Source organism: Tachypleus tridentatus, chromosome 1 (assembly GCF_004210375.1).
Source record: "Tachypleus tridentatus isolate NWPU-2018 chromosome 1, ASM421037v1, whole genome shotgun sequence".
In the NCBI taxonomy this organism is placed as follows: domain Eukaryota; kingdom Metazoa; phylum Arthropoda; class Merostomata; order Xiphosura; family Limulidae; genus Tachypleus; species Tachypleus tridentatus.
This window is the reverse complement of record NC_134825.1, coordinates 145,573,761-145,591,312: the sequence shown is the minus strand read 5'-3', so window position 1 is coordinate 145,591,312 and position 17,552 is coordinate 145,573,761. Positions and strand designations below refer to the sequence as shown.

Here is a 17,552-nt window from a genome sequence, read left to right as displayed (position 1 = left end):
TTGTCTGAAGAAAAACAGTCTGAAGAAGACAGTTTTCCCATGGAATTTTCCTCTTTGTCAGTTCATGGTCCAAAAACTTGAAAATATTCTCTCCCGTTGAAGCTTCTTTTCATTCCACCATTGTCAAAAGAGAACAAACAATTTTACCAAGCAAAATGTCAAGATATCGTACAACCACTGGATACAGTTTTGAGTCATCGATGTCTGTGGATCTATCTGTGGCTAAACTGTAAACACTGTTAGTAAGTATGCTTGAAATCATTTTGTCATCTTCACAACCAAACATTTGTACAATGGCTGTAGTTTTGGTTCTAGCACAGCCATATTTTTTTGCTACATCAAAGTCTTGGAATATTTTTCTGAACAGATGTCCTGCATGATTGGCTACAGCTAGGGGTAAATTATGAGCAATGATGAATTGAGTGAACGTCACTTCTGCATTTATGGTTAAATATTCTGAATTCTTACTCATAAATGTTGTTATCTGCATTATTTTTGTTTTTGCATCAACCTTTTGTTGGTGAAATGCCGATTTTGTATGTCTGGGACAATCATTTATCCCGTCATGCACCACAGAAAAATCAATGTGACAAATTGTATAAAACGCATGACTGTCATTGACTTTTGATGTAATGACTGGATATTCTGCACTACACTCTTTCCTAAATTTTTGATTCACAGTTTTAGTCCTTTTAGATTTGTCAGAAACAAGACAATCTGGTGAACGAGGCCTCTTTCTTTTCCATCTTGTGAACAATCGCATTGGTGTCTCTATGCCGCTTAGAAAACTAGAAATACCCATCTACGGTGGGGTTAATGCTGATTGGCTGACAAGCACTGATGACGTAACTATGGATTCCCCCACATACCCAGTATGGAGAAGCACCGCACTCAAACTATTGGCAGATGCGGAGATACAAATATTTTTTATTATTTCAAGCACAAACATGATTATCACAAGTAGCCATTTGGACTGTGTCTTTTATTTATTATCAAAATTTATTTGTATCTCACTAGAAGTTTTCTTTTCACCCCTTTCAAGTCCTGGGGGAACAATTTATCACTTTATTGTATAGGCCTATATAATATATAAAAATTTGGGAGTTGCAACAAGTCGTAATATTTGTCTGTATGAACGTATAGTTGTAATGTATACACCAAAATCGTATTGATTATGCTCAAATCATAATGGTTGGCATCTCTGTTATTAGACAAATCCAGAAATTGTTTATACACAAATTAAATTCTCTATTTATGTTTTCTTTACATGAATTTTTTTATAGTTCATTATTCTTTCATAGGATCTCCAGTTTCAACATTTTTTTCATTTTATTTAAATGCCTTTATAGTGTCTGTGGGCACTCTGGATATTTGAAGTGTCATTTTTCAAAATTGTCTGTATACTGTAATGGATTTACTAATGTATATTTAATTTAATATAAATGTTTGTTCTGGTTAAATATATATGTTTAGAAATACATGTAACTTATACTGTTAAATGTGTATTGTGAAATTCTTGTTTATTCTATAAATTTGTAGAAGATTCTCAAGTGTAAAAATTTACAATGTACTGTGTGTATGTAGAATATTAGTGATTGCCAGTATTATTGCCAACTGAACTTTTCAGAACCTTACCTTAAAGTTTATGAATTGAAGTGAGAAGAGACAGTTTTAATATTGTTGGTTGGCTACAGTTAGTAAACTATAAACTTCAGAAGGGGTGGTGAATAAAATAGAGAAGATGGAATGCCTAGAGAAAATGTCACATGTAAAACACTTTGGGAAATTCAGGATTTTTTAAAATATTGCCTCATTAAATGAAAAATTTAAAACTTGTATTGTACTAAAACATGAATTATTAGCTATGATTTTATGCTGCACTAATTCGTATGATATAAAAAAAAAATAGTAGAATAAAAATTTAATTGTAAGCCACTAAAACCTTGTGACGTGCAGTAAAAGAAACTCAAACAAAAAGGATAAAATTCTAATGTATCATATATAGTATACATACATAGATACACAACATATATCACAAAAATACTAAGTATAATAATATATATATAATATATACAAGTTATAGAATAAGAGTATAATTTCACTAAACCATTTATTGGGACTTAAGCTGATTAGAAAATTTCTAGTTTCACAGAGCATATTTTCCCACAAAATGTTATATTGGCTTGCAATTCCACAACAGGATGTAATTTCATAATTTTATTTTCCATGATCAATTTAGAAAAAAAAAATTGAAAATTTGTATTAAACATGTTTAGTTTTATATATGATACTTCACATACCTGCAGTTTTTAGATTATGATAAATTTTAGATTTTATGTATTATTAACTGAATGTAGATAAATAACTGTTTACAGATGCTTCTGACTTTTAGAATAATTACATAATCCTGCAGTGTGAAATTGTACCATCATGACAAAAACTACACAGGCAATTAGTATAAACTCTCTAGTGAATCTTAAAATCATGATGCTGGATACACATGTATAAAGTGGGTTGTAAACTGTTAAAAGCTTAAACTGTAACTAAGAGCAGAACATTCAGAAATTTTCTGCTCCCTTTTAATTAACCACAGTGGATCGGACTGATTTTATATGGATACTGGCTACTGAAATAGTGCTACACAAAAAATAATTTGAAATATATTATTCACATAATGAAAGCACAAGAAAAAGTCTTCATAAAAATATCACTGACAACAGGTTTTTCATTATTTCCTATCATATAACTGTTTTCAAAGTATAACTGCATCTGTACCTTAAGCCAACATTGATGAAGGTGATATTTTTCAAACTATATTTTTGATCAAGTTTAATTTCTCTTAAATAATTATGGTCTGTTTTTAATAAATTAATAAAGCATTTCTTGTACAACAAATGTACTATAATACTTAAATAAAAATCTTTTTTGTTATCTGAATAATTTATTGTCTCAAAACTTCTGGTTTACTATAGTCATTAGTGCTAAATATTCATACCTTATATCTTCTTATGTATAAATATTCCAGTATTTTAAAACCTATATAACAAAAAATATTAACAAAATGAAAGTACAAAAATATAACAAAATCCAAGATTAGCCACTTGTTCCTATGAGAACTTCTGCTACTCGTATTTTCAGAAATCATGCACTACATCTTACCCCAATGTTATTTATTTTATAACTCCATACAGAAACAGGAATGTTTTCCATCTAATAATATTTAGTCACTGATTCTATCTTGTTTGGAGATTAAAATGTATTTGCTATTATGAAAATACATTAGATGTTTTTTAATTTATCATAGATTTAGATAAACGTCTTTCAACACAGACTTCTTAGAAACAGTCACTGAGAAAAAAAAGTAAAAAGACACATGAATAACAAGAGTGGGTTGTAAACTGTTAAAAGACTACTTAGAAATAATACTAGGGTTTGGGTAAATATAAGACTATACTTTAGGATGGACAGAAAACAGTAAGAGCAATGTGTAAGAACTTTGTTAGATATTTTTCAAGTTAAAAAATGTAAAAATAGGGTTAAAACTACTATTTTTACTAAAACTATGAAATATTTTACACAAGTATATTCTCAGTGTCTTCTTAACCTTGAACAGCTGCCCACCTTCCAGAAATTATTGGAAATACTAATTTTGGTTGGTTAATTATTTTTGTGACATTAATCAATATGATAATAATTTCAATTAAACTATTATTTTGTGTACCATTAATTGATATAATTGAATTGTAGACAATAGGTTATATTGATTATCTGCTCACCTTTAACTTTCAGCAGACATAAGCTGAAGTGTTCAATGACTACATTACTTTACAGCTGTTGTTTTTTCTGAAGCTTAATTTTTTTTCTATTATATGAAGGTATTGGTATTATTATTCTTCTAACACAATTAATAATGTTATTTCCTGTCTAGTCATGTTAGATTCTTCCATAAAGTTTCCAGAAAATGAAATTCACTGATCTAACGAGGACAGTTGGAATTGTGCTAAAATACCATATACATATTACTAAATTGAAAGTGTAAAGAGAAACAAACTGTACATTACATAGTGTATTATCATAACACAGTAAAGAAGAAAAAAAAGGGCAATATTTTGTTTGTTTGTTTTTTGAATTTCGCATAAAGCTACATGAGGGCCATCTGCACTAGCCATCCCTAATTTTGCACTATAAGACTAGAGGGAAGGCAGCTACTCATCACCACCCATCACCAATTCTTGGATTACTATTTTACCAACAAATAGTGGGATTGACCATAACATTATAATGACCCCATGGCTAAAAGGGCAAGCATGTTTGGCCCTACGGGGATTCCAACCTGAGACTCTCAGATTACAAGTTAAAGGCCTTAACACACCTGACCATGGCAGGCTTGCCATACTTTGAAACATAAAAATAAACAAGCAATTTTAAATTATGTGTGTCTATATATATATATATATATAGAGAGAGAGAGAGAGAGAGAGATACAACACAAGTCATATCAAGAAATTTAATTTTTGTAGGTTTTTACTAAGGAAAATATAATGTTAAAACAACAGCTTAATGTAACAGAAAAAACAAATATACTTTAAACATTCAAAAAGCATATGTATCTATAACTTTTACATAATGAGCAGTTACAATGTTTACACTTCTCTGACTAAAAGCTGAAATTTACTAAGTATAACAAACTGAAAAATGATGAACATATTATAGTTCAGGGTTAAATACTCTAACAAAACATAATTCTACTAGATATATACCTACAACTTACATTACTATTTCCTTGTTTTGAAATGTAGATCAATCAAACAAAAACAAACTGAAGTAATCTAACATAAACTGCCACAGATCACAGATGAAAGTTTGCTATGTGCAGTTACACTTAAAACAAATGCTAAGTGAAATACTGAAGACTGAATATTAAATTTATCATGATAATATGTCAAATAAAATATGGTATCCACATTAATTCTAAGTGTCTTCCATCAATTGCATATATACAAATTAGAGAAAAATAATAATGTATAATGAAATAAAAGCTCTGAAAAAAACTAATCATAGTCACCTCAATAACATATAGGCAGATGTTCTTGTGAAATGAGTACAAGATCAGCTTGCACATTCTAGCATAGCTCCAGGCTCCATGGACAAACAAAAGACGGCCAAGAAAACTGAACTAGTTATAAAAAACACAAATAAACAAACACATTTTGATTCTCAACTGGCAAAAAAAAGACACTTCATTGAGATATTTAATTAAAAGACAGAAATAAATTAATCAATATTGTTTGTGTTAGCAAACTAGTAATTTTAATTAACTACGATAAAATATCAATAACCCACTGAAAACTGGTGGGAAAGGTACACAAGACAGCTTTATTATACTTGCAATCAGAAACTAATTTTTCAATTTTCACTTTTCTGTATCACCTAACTTATTCACTGCAACATTTTAAATTGCACAAGTCATATAATCTTTCTACTTCTCTTTAAGCTTCTGTATTTTAGTGAATATTAGAAATTTAGATAACATTTTCAAGACACAATCCCACTTTACAGTCTCCAATCATCTTATTTTACTTGTATATTAACCAGAGTGTTCAATCCACAACCTCCTACCAACTACATTCTTTCAAAAAATGTCACTAATTTTTTACGACATTACATTATCTATTACAAATGTATAAAGAGAATTCTTTGATTTACTACTTTAGGAATCATGCTATCTCATTTTCAAAACAGCTTTTAAGTTATTTGGTATACAGATTCAAAGCTGTTATTGCCAAATTCAGTTCAGCCAGCTTAGGGAATTGTTTTAACACACTCATAGCTTAGTTAGAAAGTCAGTCAAACTCCAACAGTTGTTAAACATTGTATGTTTTTTGCATGTTATTATTTTGTTTTAAACTAAATATCTGAAATTATTAGAAATTCAGTAAATTACTAACAACAAATGCAGAAAAAAATAGGGTTAGCTTTTACAGATATTTCAAGTTTTCAACTTCCAAAAAGTACAAGACCAACATGTAAGTACTAAATTTCTTGGTGTTTTTATGGAGATCTTTTATTTATTGCTACACAAGTAACTAAAATATACAAATCAGAAACTTATTAGGCTAGATAAGTAAACATAAACAAAAAAAATTGAATAAAAAAATAATGTATTCATTTCTCTGTAACTGAGTTATGTATGCAAGAATCTCTTATGTTAAATAATTCAACAACTAACTTGAACTATGCACTTCTTGGATGGTTTATAGTTTTCATGCAGATTTAGTAGGGAATAAGACAATAAAATTAAATAAAAAACAGATCCAAACTGTTAAAAGCCTGAGGCTGTTTAGGATACATAACTAACCTTCTGTCACAACATGCAGTCATTCTAGAGAAAAGTGGATACTTTAATATGTGTGCGTGCGTGTGTGTGTTTTGTGGTAGTTGCAAGTTTAGTTAAATAGACCAAGCCCATGGTGTTAGGCTAAAAAAACAAAACAAAAAACTTCAAATCCACTTAGGATGTTCTAAAAGTCGTGCACATAAAAGTTGAAAACTGTATGATGAAAAAAGGGTATTATTAACTTTAACATGAAAATTACCTTCTACTCAGACCAGTCAAAATCAGACTTGGACTCCAGAAATTCACACACAATTCTAAACTAAAAATATTTAATTAAACAATCTGATATTTTATATTCATAAGACTTGTATTGTTTACTAAGGGTTTACCAAAGTTTGTGAAGATACACTTACTATATTAATTATACAATACATATTAATGATAGAAAGTCAACATTTTAATTTATCAAATGATATATTGCATAATGTTGTGTTCTGAACAGATAATAGTCAGTTTCACTCAGAATACAAGCAGTGATCCAGGGAGAAACTCAATGACTAGCTTTAATGAATTTTAACAGCTCCTGTTACATAGTTAGAAAGCCAGAAAAACTGTGAGAGTTAGAGGAAATTGTCTACTTTTTACAAGTTATCAGTTTATGTTATTTGGTGTATTATTTAATTATTTAGTGCATTACAACCATTAGTATAAAAAAACAGACTTAAGTATCCTTGACAGTCAATGGGGAAACAAATGTTTGGGTAAGTTCTTTATTTCTTGTTTTTCAGGCAACATAAACACTGTAAAGAGTTCAAACTTGTGACCTTTCAGGCAAGTTTAAGGCAACAACAGGCCATTTTTACAAGTTATTAGTTTATGTTATTTGGTGTATTATTTAATTATTTAGTGCATTACAACCATTAGTATAAAAAAACAGACTTAAGTATCCTTGACAGTCAATGGGAAACAAATGTTTGGGTAAGTTCTTTATTTCTTGTTTTTCATGTTTGTTCTTTATTTATTATTACAAAATCCACTAAAATGTGAAAATAAGGATCTCCTTATGTTAATTCAAGTTAGATTAGGTAAAACAGATAATAAAAAAATAATAAAAAGTTCATACAGGATGCATGAGAGTTGCAAACTGGTAATCTAATTTAATAGTGTGATGTAAGTTGCACATGGCTCCACATGATTTACAACTCACACTAGTGCAGATAGTATTTAGACACAGTTCAAAGGACAATAAAACAATAAAATTGAATTATATATATAAATTTACACTGTTACGAGCTTAAAGCTACTTAGAATAAATAAATGTAGTTTCATATTACAATTTGAAATCATTCTAGAAAGGGAAAAAGAGTCGTTTAGGTTTATTTTGATTTTCTTTTTAATGATTATGAGACCATTCAAACTGACTTACCTCATTTTGCATTAGGGTTAAGAAAATAATAGATAAAATATACAGTTTTACTAAAATCAATGTTTCAGTTGTATGTAAGAGGTTTTAGGAATTACACAAAGAAATTTGAGATTTTTGAGATGAGGAGAAGTGTTTTCAATCTCAAAATAAAAATTAGTTTCTACACAGACTATTCAAAACAAATACTCAATATATTATAATGGACAAATCTTTATTTTAGTTTATTAAAAAGGCTTCACTAAAAAGTATGATCTTTGTATGTTAAAAACTTATTGTGTTAACTGAAAGATTGCTAAATTTTGTGAACATATACACACTGTATTGAAAGTTAGAAGTACTGCATCTATAAATAGTTTAATCAAATACAAAGAGATCATGCAGTCAACCAAATTGACTGAGCCCATGTTGAAAGAGTTAAGATTGATGGACAACTATAAGCATATCCTGAAAGAAAGAATGTGATGGGTAAGTGTGGCAGGAATGATCTGATCTTCTACTGATAGCTTTGTAACCAAGCAAAACTGAAAGCTCTAATTTAGCAGTGTAAGACAAGATGGAAAGCAATTAGTCATTACCATTCACCACCAGCTCTTGGGTTACTATTTTACCAATGAATAGTGGTATGGACCATCACAGTATATAACATCCCCATGACTAAAAGGAAAAGCATGTTTGGTGGGATTGGAATTCAAAGCCATGACCCTCATATTACAAGTTGATCACACTAACCACCTGGCTATGCTGTAACAAAAACTCAAGTCTATTTTTTTATATTAAAGGTACTACACCACTATATAATTTTTATTTAATTAAATACTGCACCCAAGGTCATAAAACATGCAAAAAGCATGAAACAATATGCTTTATTCATATAAAAAATGTTGGGGCAAGGGAAAGGAAAAGTGCTATCCACCTATCTTCCCAAGATATTTGAAGAGACCTTCACTAATGAAGACAAACTACAGTTTCACCAGTGGTATACCATTAACAAATCAACCTTAATAAATACAAAAGTGCCCAAAAGTACTGATATTGACATACTCTATGATACAATTGATGTGTTGTGTATGCAGTACTTTCACGCCAAAGCACCATTTCTTCACCATTGACTGGATAAAGCTATCATTTTACTTGACCTTGCTGAAAATATTTCTTTTGTTACTTAGGATTCTGTACAGAGTTATTATTGAGACAGTAGTCATGCAGTTCTTCATTCAGTTGTTATTTATATAAAGAAAGGAAAAAACCTTATTGACCATGTGCTTAGTGACCATCTGGAATATTATGTTAATGCAATATACTGCATCATATTATAAATTATGAAAAAAATCAAGGAACTTTAACAAACATCAATGTTACTAGCATGATTTTCAAAAGGAATAATCAGGCAACATAAACACTGTAAAGAGTTCAAACTTGTGACCTTTCAGGCAAGTTTAAGGCAACAACAGGCCATTTTCTGATCACACTACAGCTGTATTTATTTGCAAATGATATATTTAATTTGTTTCTTTGTGATCTGAAAAAAGATTTAAGAGCTGCTGTTGGGACATGGTCACATCACCGCTTTGTGCTCATTTCCCAAGAAAAGCTAGAAATATATTACAAAATGCCCACAAAAATGGCCAGAAAGTGTAACAGAAGAAAATATATTAAAGTTTATGATATACAGTCAAACAAATATGTAGCAGTAGTGTACAATAAAGAATGATACATTAAACTTGTTTTCCAACAAGTAGATGAATATGCTAATAATCAATTAAATTTAAAGAAAACAAATAATTAAACCAAAAAGTTTCTTTGGCCATACAACTCAATGTTGTTATTTTTATAGCAAACAGACCACTAATCAAAGGCAAGAGTATTCAACAAAATGAACATAACAATGTATACCTTAATAAATACACAGGATTTCAATAAAAAGTGCCACAAAATATTAAATGTTTTTCAAAAAGGATTTAATATTTTGAAAAATATTTTAAGTTAAATATCTGTAATTATTTCTGACATACAGACATCAAACTAAATGTGAATATATAAATAACTAGTTCTACAGACAGAATGGGAAAATGAAAAAAAATATAATCTCATGATTTTTAGAAATTGTTATTTTTTAATACCTCTATCTATCCGTGTTTTACTTGCAATTTTGGGATCTAATGTACAAATTTTAGCAAATTCGAGCCTTCTAGCTTCCAACCTTGATTGGATTTTGAGAAAATGGATGTCAGAGACCCAGGCACAGCAATATCTGTTACAGCTCTGACACTAGCAATTTGATACCCCCCTTCACTTCAAGGGCCAGTATTTTTGTTAGTTTATGTAACTATCAAATAATATGTTGCACTAATATGGCATATGCTCTGCAAATACTTCTTATCAAGCTTCATCAAAATCTGTCACAGTGTGATTACAAACTCTAGTTGATTTGATATGGATAGCCCCCAATGTAGATAGCCCACAATGGAAAAGAAAATAGCAAAACACTATATAAACACTGGAAGTACACGTCCTACAAAACAGCTCCAACTGAAACTTCCTTGAAGCACTAACACTGAGATAAATCATATGTTGAAAGAAATAATCAGTTAACATACACTTAGTGCTTGATCATCTCCGTGTTGACTGTGATTAAAAAAAAAAAGAGAGAGAGAGAGAAGAGAGGGTGTATTAATATTCTTTTGGACTTCAGGCAAGTGAATACATTAGCATGTAATGATATATTTCTGTTATTGCATACAAATGCATATGCATTTATCAATAAGTTGGAAAGTTCTACTAGTCCTACTAGTTCATTTCACTAGACTTTACTCCTGGCTACTTGCAGGTTGAGCAAGATAAGGAAGGAAAAATCATAACTGCTTTCATTGTACAAAAATGACTGTATGAGTTTTACAATATTCCTTTCAGCCTGTGAAATGATCAGCTATTGAAAAATTTAAGCATAGTATTTCAATGTGTGAGACAAATTCACAGGAAATTAAGCTAGAAAAATGTTCATCTATGCAAATACACATGGAGTTTCTTTTATATATAGTGAGTACAGACAGAATGTCTACATATCCTACTAAAATATAAGTCATAGTGAAGTAACCAGAATATAAATATGAAGTTATTCAGAGCTAGGTGTTACATCACACTATAAATACTTTGTAGTCCAGTATTTTCTACACCAGTATTGATTTCAGCATTAACTGTAGTCAACTATAACTTTATACAGCATGTGGACTATAAAAATTCATTTCTAACACATAAGGACTTTGGTTGATGTATCAGTTTTAACATATCCATGTCAGGGATAGTGATATCAGAGCAATGCTACTGCAAGTATATGATGATGTAATGAACATTTTAGCATGTGAAAGTTAAATGTTATTGTCCATTGAATGCCATTACTACACAATAAAGAAACTTGCATTTGTAGCATTTGTCAAATATCTCTACTGCTATGTGTAAAGTAAAAAAAATCTATCTCTTTTTTTTTTTTTTCCATTGAACCTTTATTATAGCTTTTGAGAGGTTGTATCACCAGAAGGGTAATAACAAATTGCTCAGACTTTGTTGTAGTCACTTAAGTAAACAAACGTTTTGCCCAGTGTGATGACGTACTTCTATTTATCACATCAGATGACAGCCAGTCATCCTCTGCAAAATTTGCTTTGGAAAAAGATCATGCTCTCTCCACAGGTCCTTATTAATAATGCCATTCTACTTACCTTGACTCTCGGTCTTTCATGTCATGAATTGGAATTTTCAACCCTAACAGTATCCTATGTACCTGTGGGCTAAGCACCAAGAACACAAGTATAATCATACATAATTCTGAACTACTGAACCACAAGAAAAGCTGCTAGCCTGCAGAATCTGTCACCACATATGTTTTTGAATCCAAATTTCAAAACTGATTTTAACTTTCATAATTCATTCACAGAAGAAAGTACGAAGAACATTCAACAGCATCATGCCTAAAACGAAAGATCCTTCAACCCATAGTCTGATACATTAACTACTAAATCACACTAAGCCTTCCAAATAATTAAAATGGTCAAACACTGTCATAACTTCATGAAGTAAGTACTGCAGTATTATTTTTAAAAAAATTTGAAGAATCTTGTAGACTTGCATATAAAAGATTATTTATATTTAAAAATGTGTAGTCTGAATTAAATTTATAAATAATAAACACTAAGGTTTTATGATTCCCCAACTTTCAGGTTACAAATTTGTTTAATATCAAATTAAGGATTTGTTTCATTTTTGGTCACCTTCGTATGGATTAAAACCAAAAAGAAAAAGAAAAAAAATCACACAAAGAATGAATAAACATAAACACAATGTCAAAATCAGAGAAAGTAATTCTTTGTTCTAATCATAATTTAACATTGAAATAAGCAGAGTTGGTTTTCACAAAGGTCCTCACTTTCAGTGTATACCCATTTCAGAGTGCAAGGAAGAAATTTTAAATCCTACTATGAATAACAACGTATCAAAAACTATTATACATTTTTAAAAGCTGGATCATTTAAATGACTTATTTTACTTAATGGTCATATTTTATAACTTGTTTTTCCTGTAATTTTAAAATTAATTTTATATTTGTCATATTTTAAAATTTTGTAAAGTTTTACTCTGATGTAATAAATTTAGACTTTGATAAGAATTTATATGTAAGCATGCTTTATGCTTTTAGAACATTTATGTACTTAGATATGATATTTGTTTATTTACTGTTGCAGTAATTCAACTGATCGTAAAGCTGTTTTTAATACAATGAAAGTGAAACCATATATTTTATTATTAAAGAATAATTTTGACAGTAGTTTTGTCTTTCAAAATTTTATATTATTTCAATGCTCAGTTTTCTCTTTCTCTTTCTTGCTCTACAAACACATTTCAGTGAAAATTCTGCCACCTTTTATTAAGTCAGCAATTTAAAAACAGAAGTAACTATTATGATTTTCATGTTAATATAGCATCCAACCACTATTTAAATAAGTATATGATTAAATTTCATTTTATGATTAAAAGATCCAGCTCATATAACTAAATCATACCTGTGCTAAAGCAAAGTCTGAGGAGCATGCTGCTTGAAGTCCTTCCACACCACTTATACCCACACCAATATTTGCAGCCTGAAAAAAACTGAATAGTTAGTTTTAAAAAAGTATGCTTACAAACGGTAGGTTACAAAACTAAATGTAATGAACCTAGCTGTAACAGAGCAGTTACTTCTCAATTTAAGTAAAAACAACAATAATAGCCCCTTCACTGTAGCAACAGATGTATTTCTTAAGCAGAACACCTTTTTTTTTTTTGGTAATTCTGACATAATATTGGGGTTCTTACAACATAGTTTCAAGACCACTAAAACAGGTTGTTTACAATTTCAAAGTACTCTAATTTGTTGTGCAACTTCATGTTCACTTATATATATTTAGCACTCAAAACTTTAAGAACACGACACTTTTAGGCCAACTGTTTTCAATTACATGATTTCTCTATGTTGACATATATAGATGCAGTGCATATTTTACAAGCATCCAGTATTCAAATCCTATTTGGGATAAACCTTGAGGCTACTCTGACATTCACTGCTTAAAATTTTCTGGTATTATATTCCACAAGTGATGACATGACTGATCCTCTTTTGTTTCTAAGATTTATCATGGTTAAATTGCATTGTGATAGCATATTATCCTGCTGAAATTATCCAGTGTTTGTACAATTTTGTCATGATCTAAATACAAGTTTCCTTTTTTCCAGCTTTTAAGCACAAAATAATCCAGTCCATTATTTAAATTAATTCCTTAGGTTGTTTATTCAGCTTCTTACTTGATGCAATAATCATGCTATATGTTAGTTAATACTGTATGTTACTAGATACTATTTTGATTTGATGTAAGAGTGACTCAATATTGTATTATCAAAACAGCTGGTATGGGCCTTAGCACTTTAATTAAAATAAAGAATAGGACAATGTTGTAACCTTCTTAGGTCATCTTCAGGTTAGCAAAGAGAAAATTTGCAACTGACTGTTTCTGGGTGCATCTTATGGCTTCTTTAATTTGCACATATTTGTTTCTCTACCTTGTATCTGGGTGTTTTCTATAGTTGTGATTATTTAATGTGAAGGTATTTTTTTGTGTTCTTTGATTCTGATTTCCATTTTTCTGCTTGTCTCTTCAATATAGAAATCATGGTAGTTTTTCATTGTATTTTATACATAATGTTGGTGTTGTGTTTATCAGTGTAGTTTTTACATAGTATTGTCTTTGGTTTTTATACCTGATTTTTGAATAAATTTGGTGTTTACTGGAGTGTTGTGTTTTAAGTATTTTCCAAATGTTGGTTATTTCTTCACAGTGTAATGTTTTCTAGTTTGTTGTGTCTTGGGATTTATTATTGTTTGTTTGTTGTTGACTGTGTTGTTGATCTAAGTGCGTGTGTATAATATTTTCAACAGATTTTGGAGAAAATTTGTTGATGTTGACAAAGTGTTGTTTTAACCATTAACAGCACTTGCAGGAGATTGCAACAGAACAAGAATGTTCGACAGATCAGCATCTACAATCACTAGTGCAATTATGGAAGATACAGGACAAATTGTAAAACAGAATAGTTCAACATATGAAAGAAAATGGCACAAAAGTAGAGCTAAATTACAAATAGAAGATTTAGATAAATTATATTCTGAAAGCCTATTCTTCAATTGCCAAAAAAACAAAACTCTGAAACAAGAAAAATAAAAAGTGCCAAATATTACAAAACAATAATAATGGAGGAGCATTTGGCACTACTTGAGGAACCTGGATGAAAGTATTTAAGACACACAACATCTGTGTCTGGCACTGCTGAATGTATCAAAATAAGTATCAGAATATTTAGTGGAAAACACCATAAGTACTGAAGAAATAGTAGCTACTGGATGTCAAGGGACTCCATTAAATAACAGACCACAAGAGAGAGTCATCTGACTGCTAGAAGAACATTTCAGAAAACCATTGCAATGGATAGTATGTTACCTCCATATAACTCAGCTAGTACTGTGACATCTCGATAGACACACTAAAGGACTTTACAGCTAATCAGGTCCTACTGGCAAAAGTGTGGAAGATTGTGAGAATCTTCTTGTTACTGTGTTCTAAAAAAGTCAAAGTCCAGCTACCATCAGCAGATACTACAGATCAGCTTTTTCTGTTAGAGATGGTCAAAGTCATTGCAAGTTGTCAATACTCAGTGGAATTGTTAAGAAAGAGCCCTGGCAGACTATCTCATGAGGATAATAACTGGAAATAAACTTCGTCTACATGTGACAACTGAAGAACTGTTCAAGTTTCTTGGGGCACCACAAGATAATTCCCAATGTCAATGAAACTTTTCAAAACTACTATACATCCTACATGAAAAATCTTCTGCACTAATGGAAGTCAAATTCAGAAGAAAAAAAAATTTTGTGAAACATTCACTCCATCTTAATGTCCAAATAAAAAAGACAAAAGTATATAATTCTTATACTTCACTAAAAATGTTTCATACTAAAACTGTATGAAAATTATTCATTAACAAAATCATTTAAGGTAATCACAATGCTCAAAATAAACTGTCTGAAACTCATAAAACTGATAAGAATAATTAGTAATGAACCGTGGCAATTACATACAGTAAATGTGATCATACTTTAAGATCACCATAATATTTGTAAGCATATAATTTTGCACACATTAAAAAATAAATTGACATACATGATATATTTAACTAAGGATAATCAAGATCCTATCCAGTTGTTCCTAATTCTATATGAATTAAATGCTCATTTCTTGCGAGACTTCGAACTCTTTCAAAATATTACAAATAGCTTTAAGTTTTTTAAATTAGTCAAACCAAAATGATAATCCACATGAAGTGATATAAAAATAGCACTATAGTGTATGGTCTACACAAATACTATCATCATTTTTTAAATTTCATTTATTTGCAATTGGAAACAGTTGCTATAATTAATGATTTTAAACTAATAACAAACAAAATACAATTACATAATAGTTTGAGTGCAAATATAATCAGAATAAATAAGTTCCAATAATGAAAATGCAACTGTCACCTAAATATAAGGTACTCTTTTAGTACACACAACTTATTAAATTATTATTATTTTCTGAACAAAAATGTGGTGCATATAAACCATTTAGCAAGAAAATATGTTTTAGTGAATCATTAAAATGTGTATGATAATATTATCTGTTGACCTCATGCCATATTATGAACATCTTTGTAGACTGCATGCTTTATTAGCACCTATATCTTATAGTTGTATGTTGTAGGTGACTAAAAGGAAAACAGTATGCATGTGATAACTTTAAAAATAAGATAATGTATTTATTTCTTAATATTCAACCAATATAACATTTTTTTTTATTTAAAGTACTAGAAAATATTAAAAGACATAATAGCATTTTTGTTATTCTCTAAATTAAATTGTAATAGATTTTTACAGAAAAAATAATACTGATAATTCAAAGATGCTATTTCTAAAATGTCAGTCACATACCTGAATCATTGCTACATCATTTGCCCCATCTCCAATAGCAAGTGTCACAGAGTGAGTAGCTGCCTTCACAACATTTACAACTTCTGCTTTCTGTATTGGGGACACCCTGAAGACATACATCAGGCATGTTAAATTCTTCTACATAAAGTGCAAAATTATTCACAAATGATAATCAGAAGAAATATTGCAGCTAATAGAAAAGCAGTTTCTTCAGCTAAAAAATAAAAATAATTTGTATTATACTGTACTAAGCAGATACTCACCTGCAGCAAATTACAGACCTGCATGACAAAGCTATGTCAACAAAATCATTCCTGACATCAGATGAAAGGGCATATTTCAAGGTCTAAATCACAATAAATGAAATAAATTAATTAACTAAAGAAAAGCAAGTTAACTTAAGATTCCAAATGTTTAACAGCTATAATACAGAAGATTACTAGTTTGTACGTTATTAATAATACATATATCATCAAAAGTGCTCAAAATTTATATCGATAACTTGAAAATCTAATTTCCTAATTTCAGTTAAATTAATTCAAAATACTATATTTTTAATAGTCAGGTGAAAATTTTGGATTAGCGAAAACACATATGAAATTTTCACATGCAACTTTCTTACAAACAAAAAATATAGAATTAAAAAAATTCAAAGGTTCTGTACATGTATTATATCAGATAATTCCAAATGTATGTACAACATAAATAACTATACCCAAATATTTAACATATGTCTCAAATAATCTGAAGAGAGCATTCTTTAACTTATTCCAAAACTTTCACAATGAGAATCAGTGACTCAACAAGCTTTCAAATGTGCAATGAACAACAGAATAGTTCTTTGTAAGGTACAGTTAATGAAATAGTAATTTATTAAACTACTGAATTAAATCAATAAGATACCAGATTTAATCAGGTAAATAAAACATTACACAACATTGATATAATAAACAATAATTCAGAAACTTTGTGTGGGTTATTACAAAGATTCTGTAAATATATCATTCACCCTCAAACCTAAAGGTTTTCCATGAATTATGTACTCAATAAGCAACAGAATAGAAAAAAATAAAATATTTGTCTGTATGGTAACAAAAAGATAACATTTAGCACAAAATTTGCAATAACTCAAGATTTGTGGGCCTAGTGTACAGAAAAATAAGTGCAAGGATTCAATTTAGAGAAAATGAAAAAAAACATGAAGTTTAACAAAATAAACAGTTTATTAACTAAAACAAAAC

At 29.6% G+C, this 17,552-nt stretch overlaps 1 protein-coding gene across 14 annotated transcripts in view; it reads right to left on the bottom strand.

Moving 5' to 3' along the window:
* The window catches only part of ATP8A (ATPase phospholipid transporting 8A1), a 241,640-nt gene that overhangs the window by 61,460 nt on the left and 162,628 nt on the right, over nucleotides 1-17,552 (bottom strand). For all 14 annotated transcript variants that reach the window (XR_013014406.1, XM_076456687.1, XM_076456679.1 and 11 more), the window contains 4 exons: nucleotides 16,575-16,657; nucleotides 16,312-16,417; nucleotides 12,818-12,895; nucleotides 5,066-5,176 (listed from right to left, as the gene is read on the bottom strand). Coding sequence is in view for 13 of the 14 variants with exons in the window: in XM_076456687.1 (XP_076312802.1) it covers nucleotides 5,066-5,176; nucleotides 12,818-12,895; nucleotides 16,312-16,417; nucleotides 16,575-16,657 (378 nt within the window). In the remaining variant the exon portion in view is untranslated. The remainder of the gene's footprint in view (nucleotides 1-5,065; nucleotides 5,177-12,817; nucleotides 12,896-16,311; nucleotides 16,418-16,574; nucleotides 16,658-17,552) is intronic.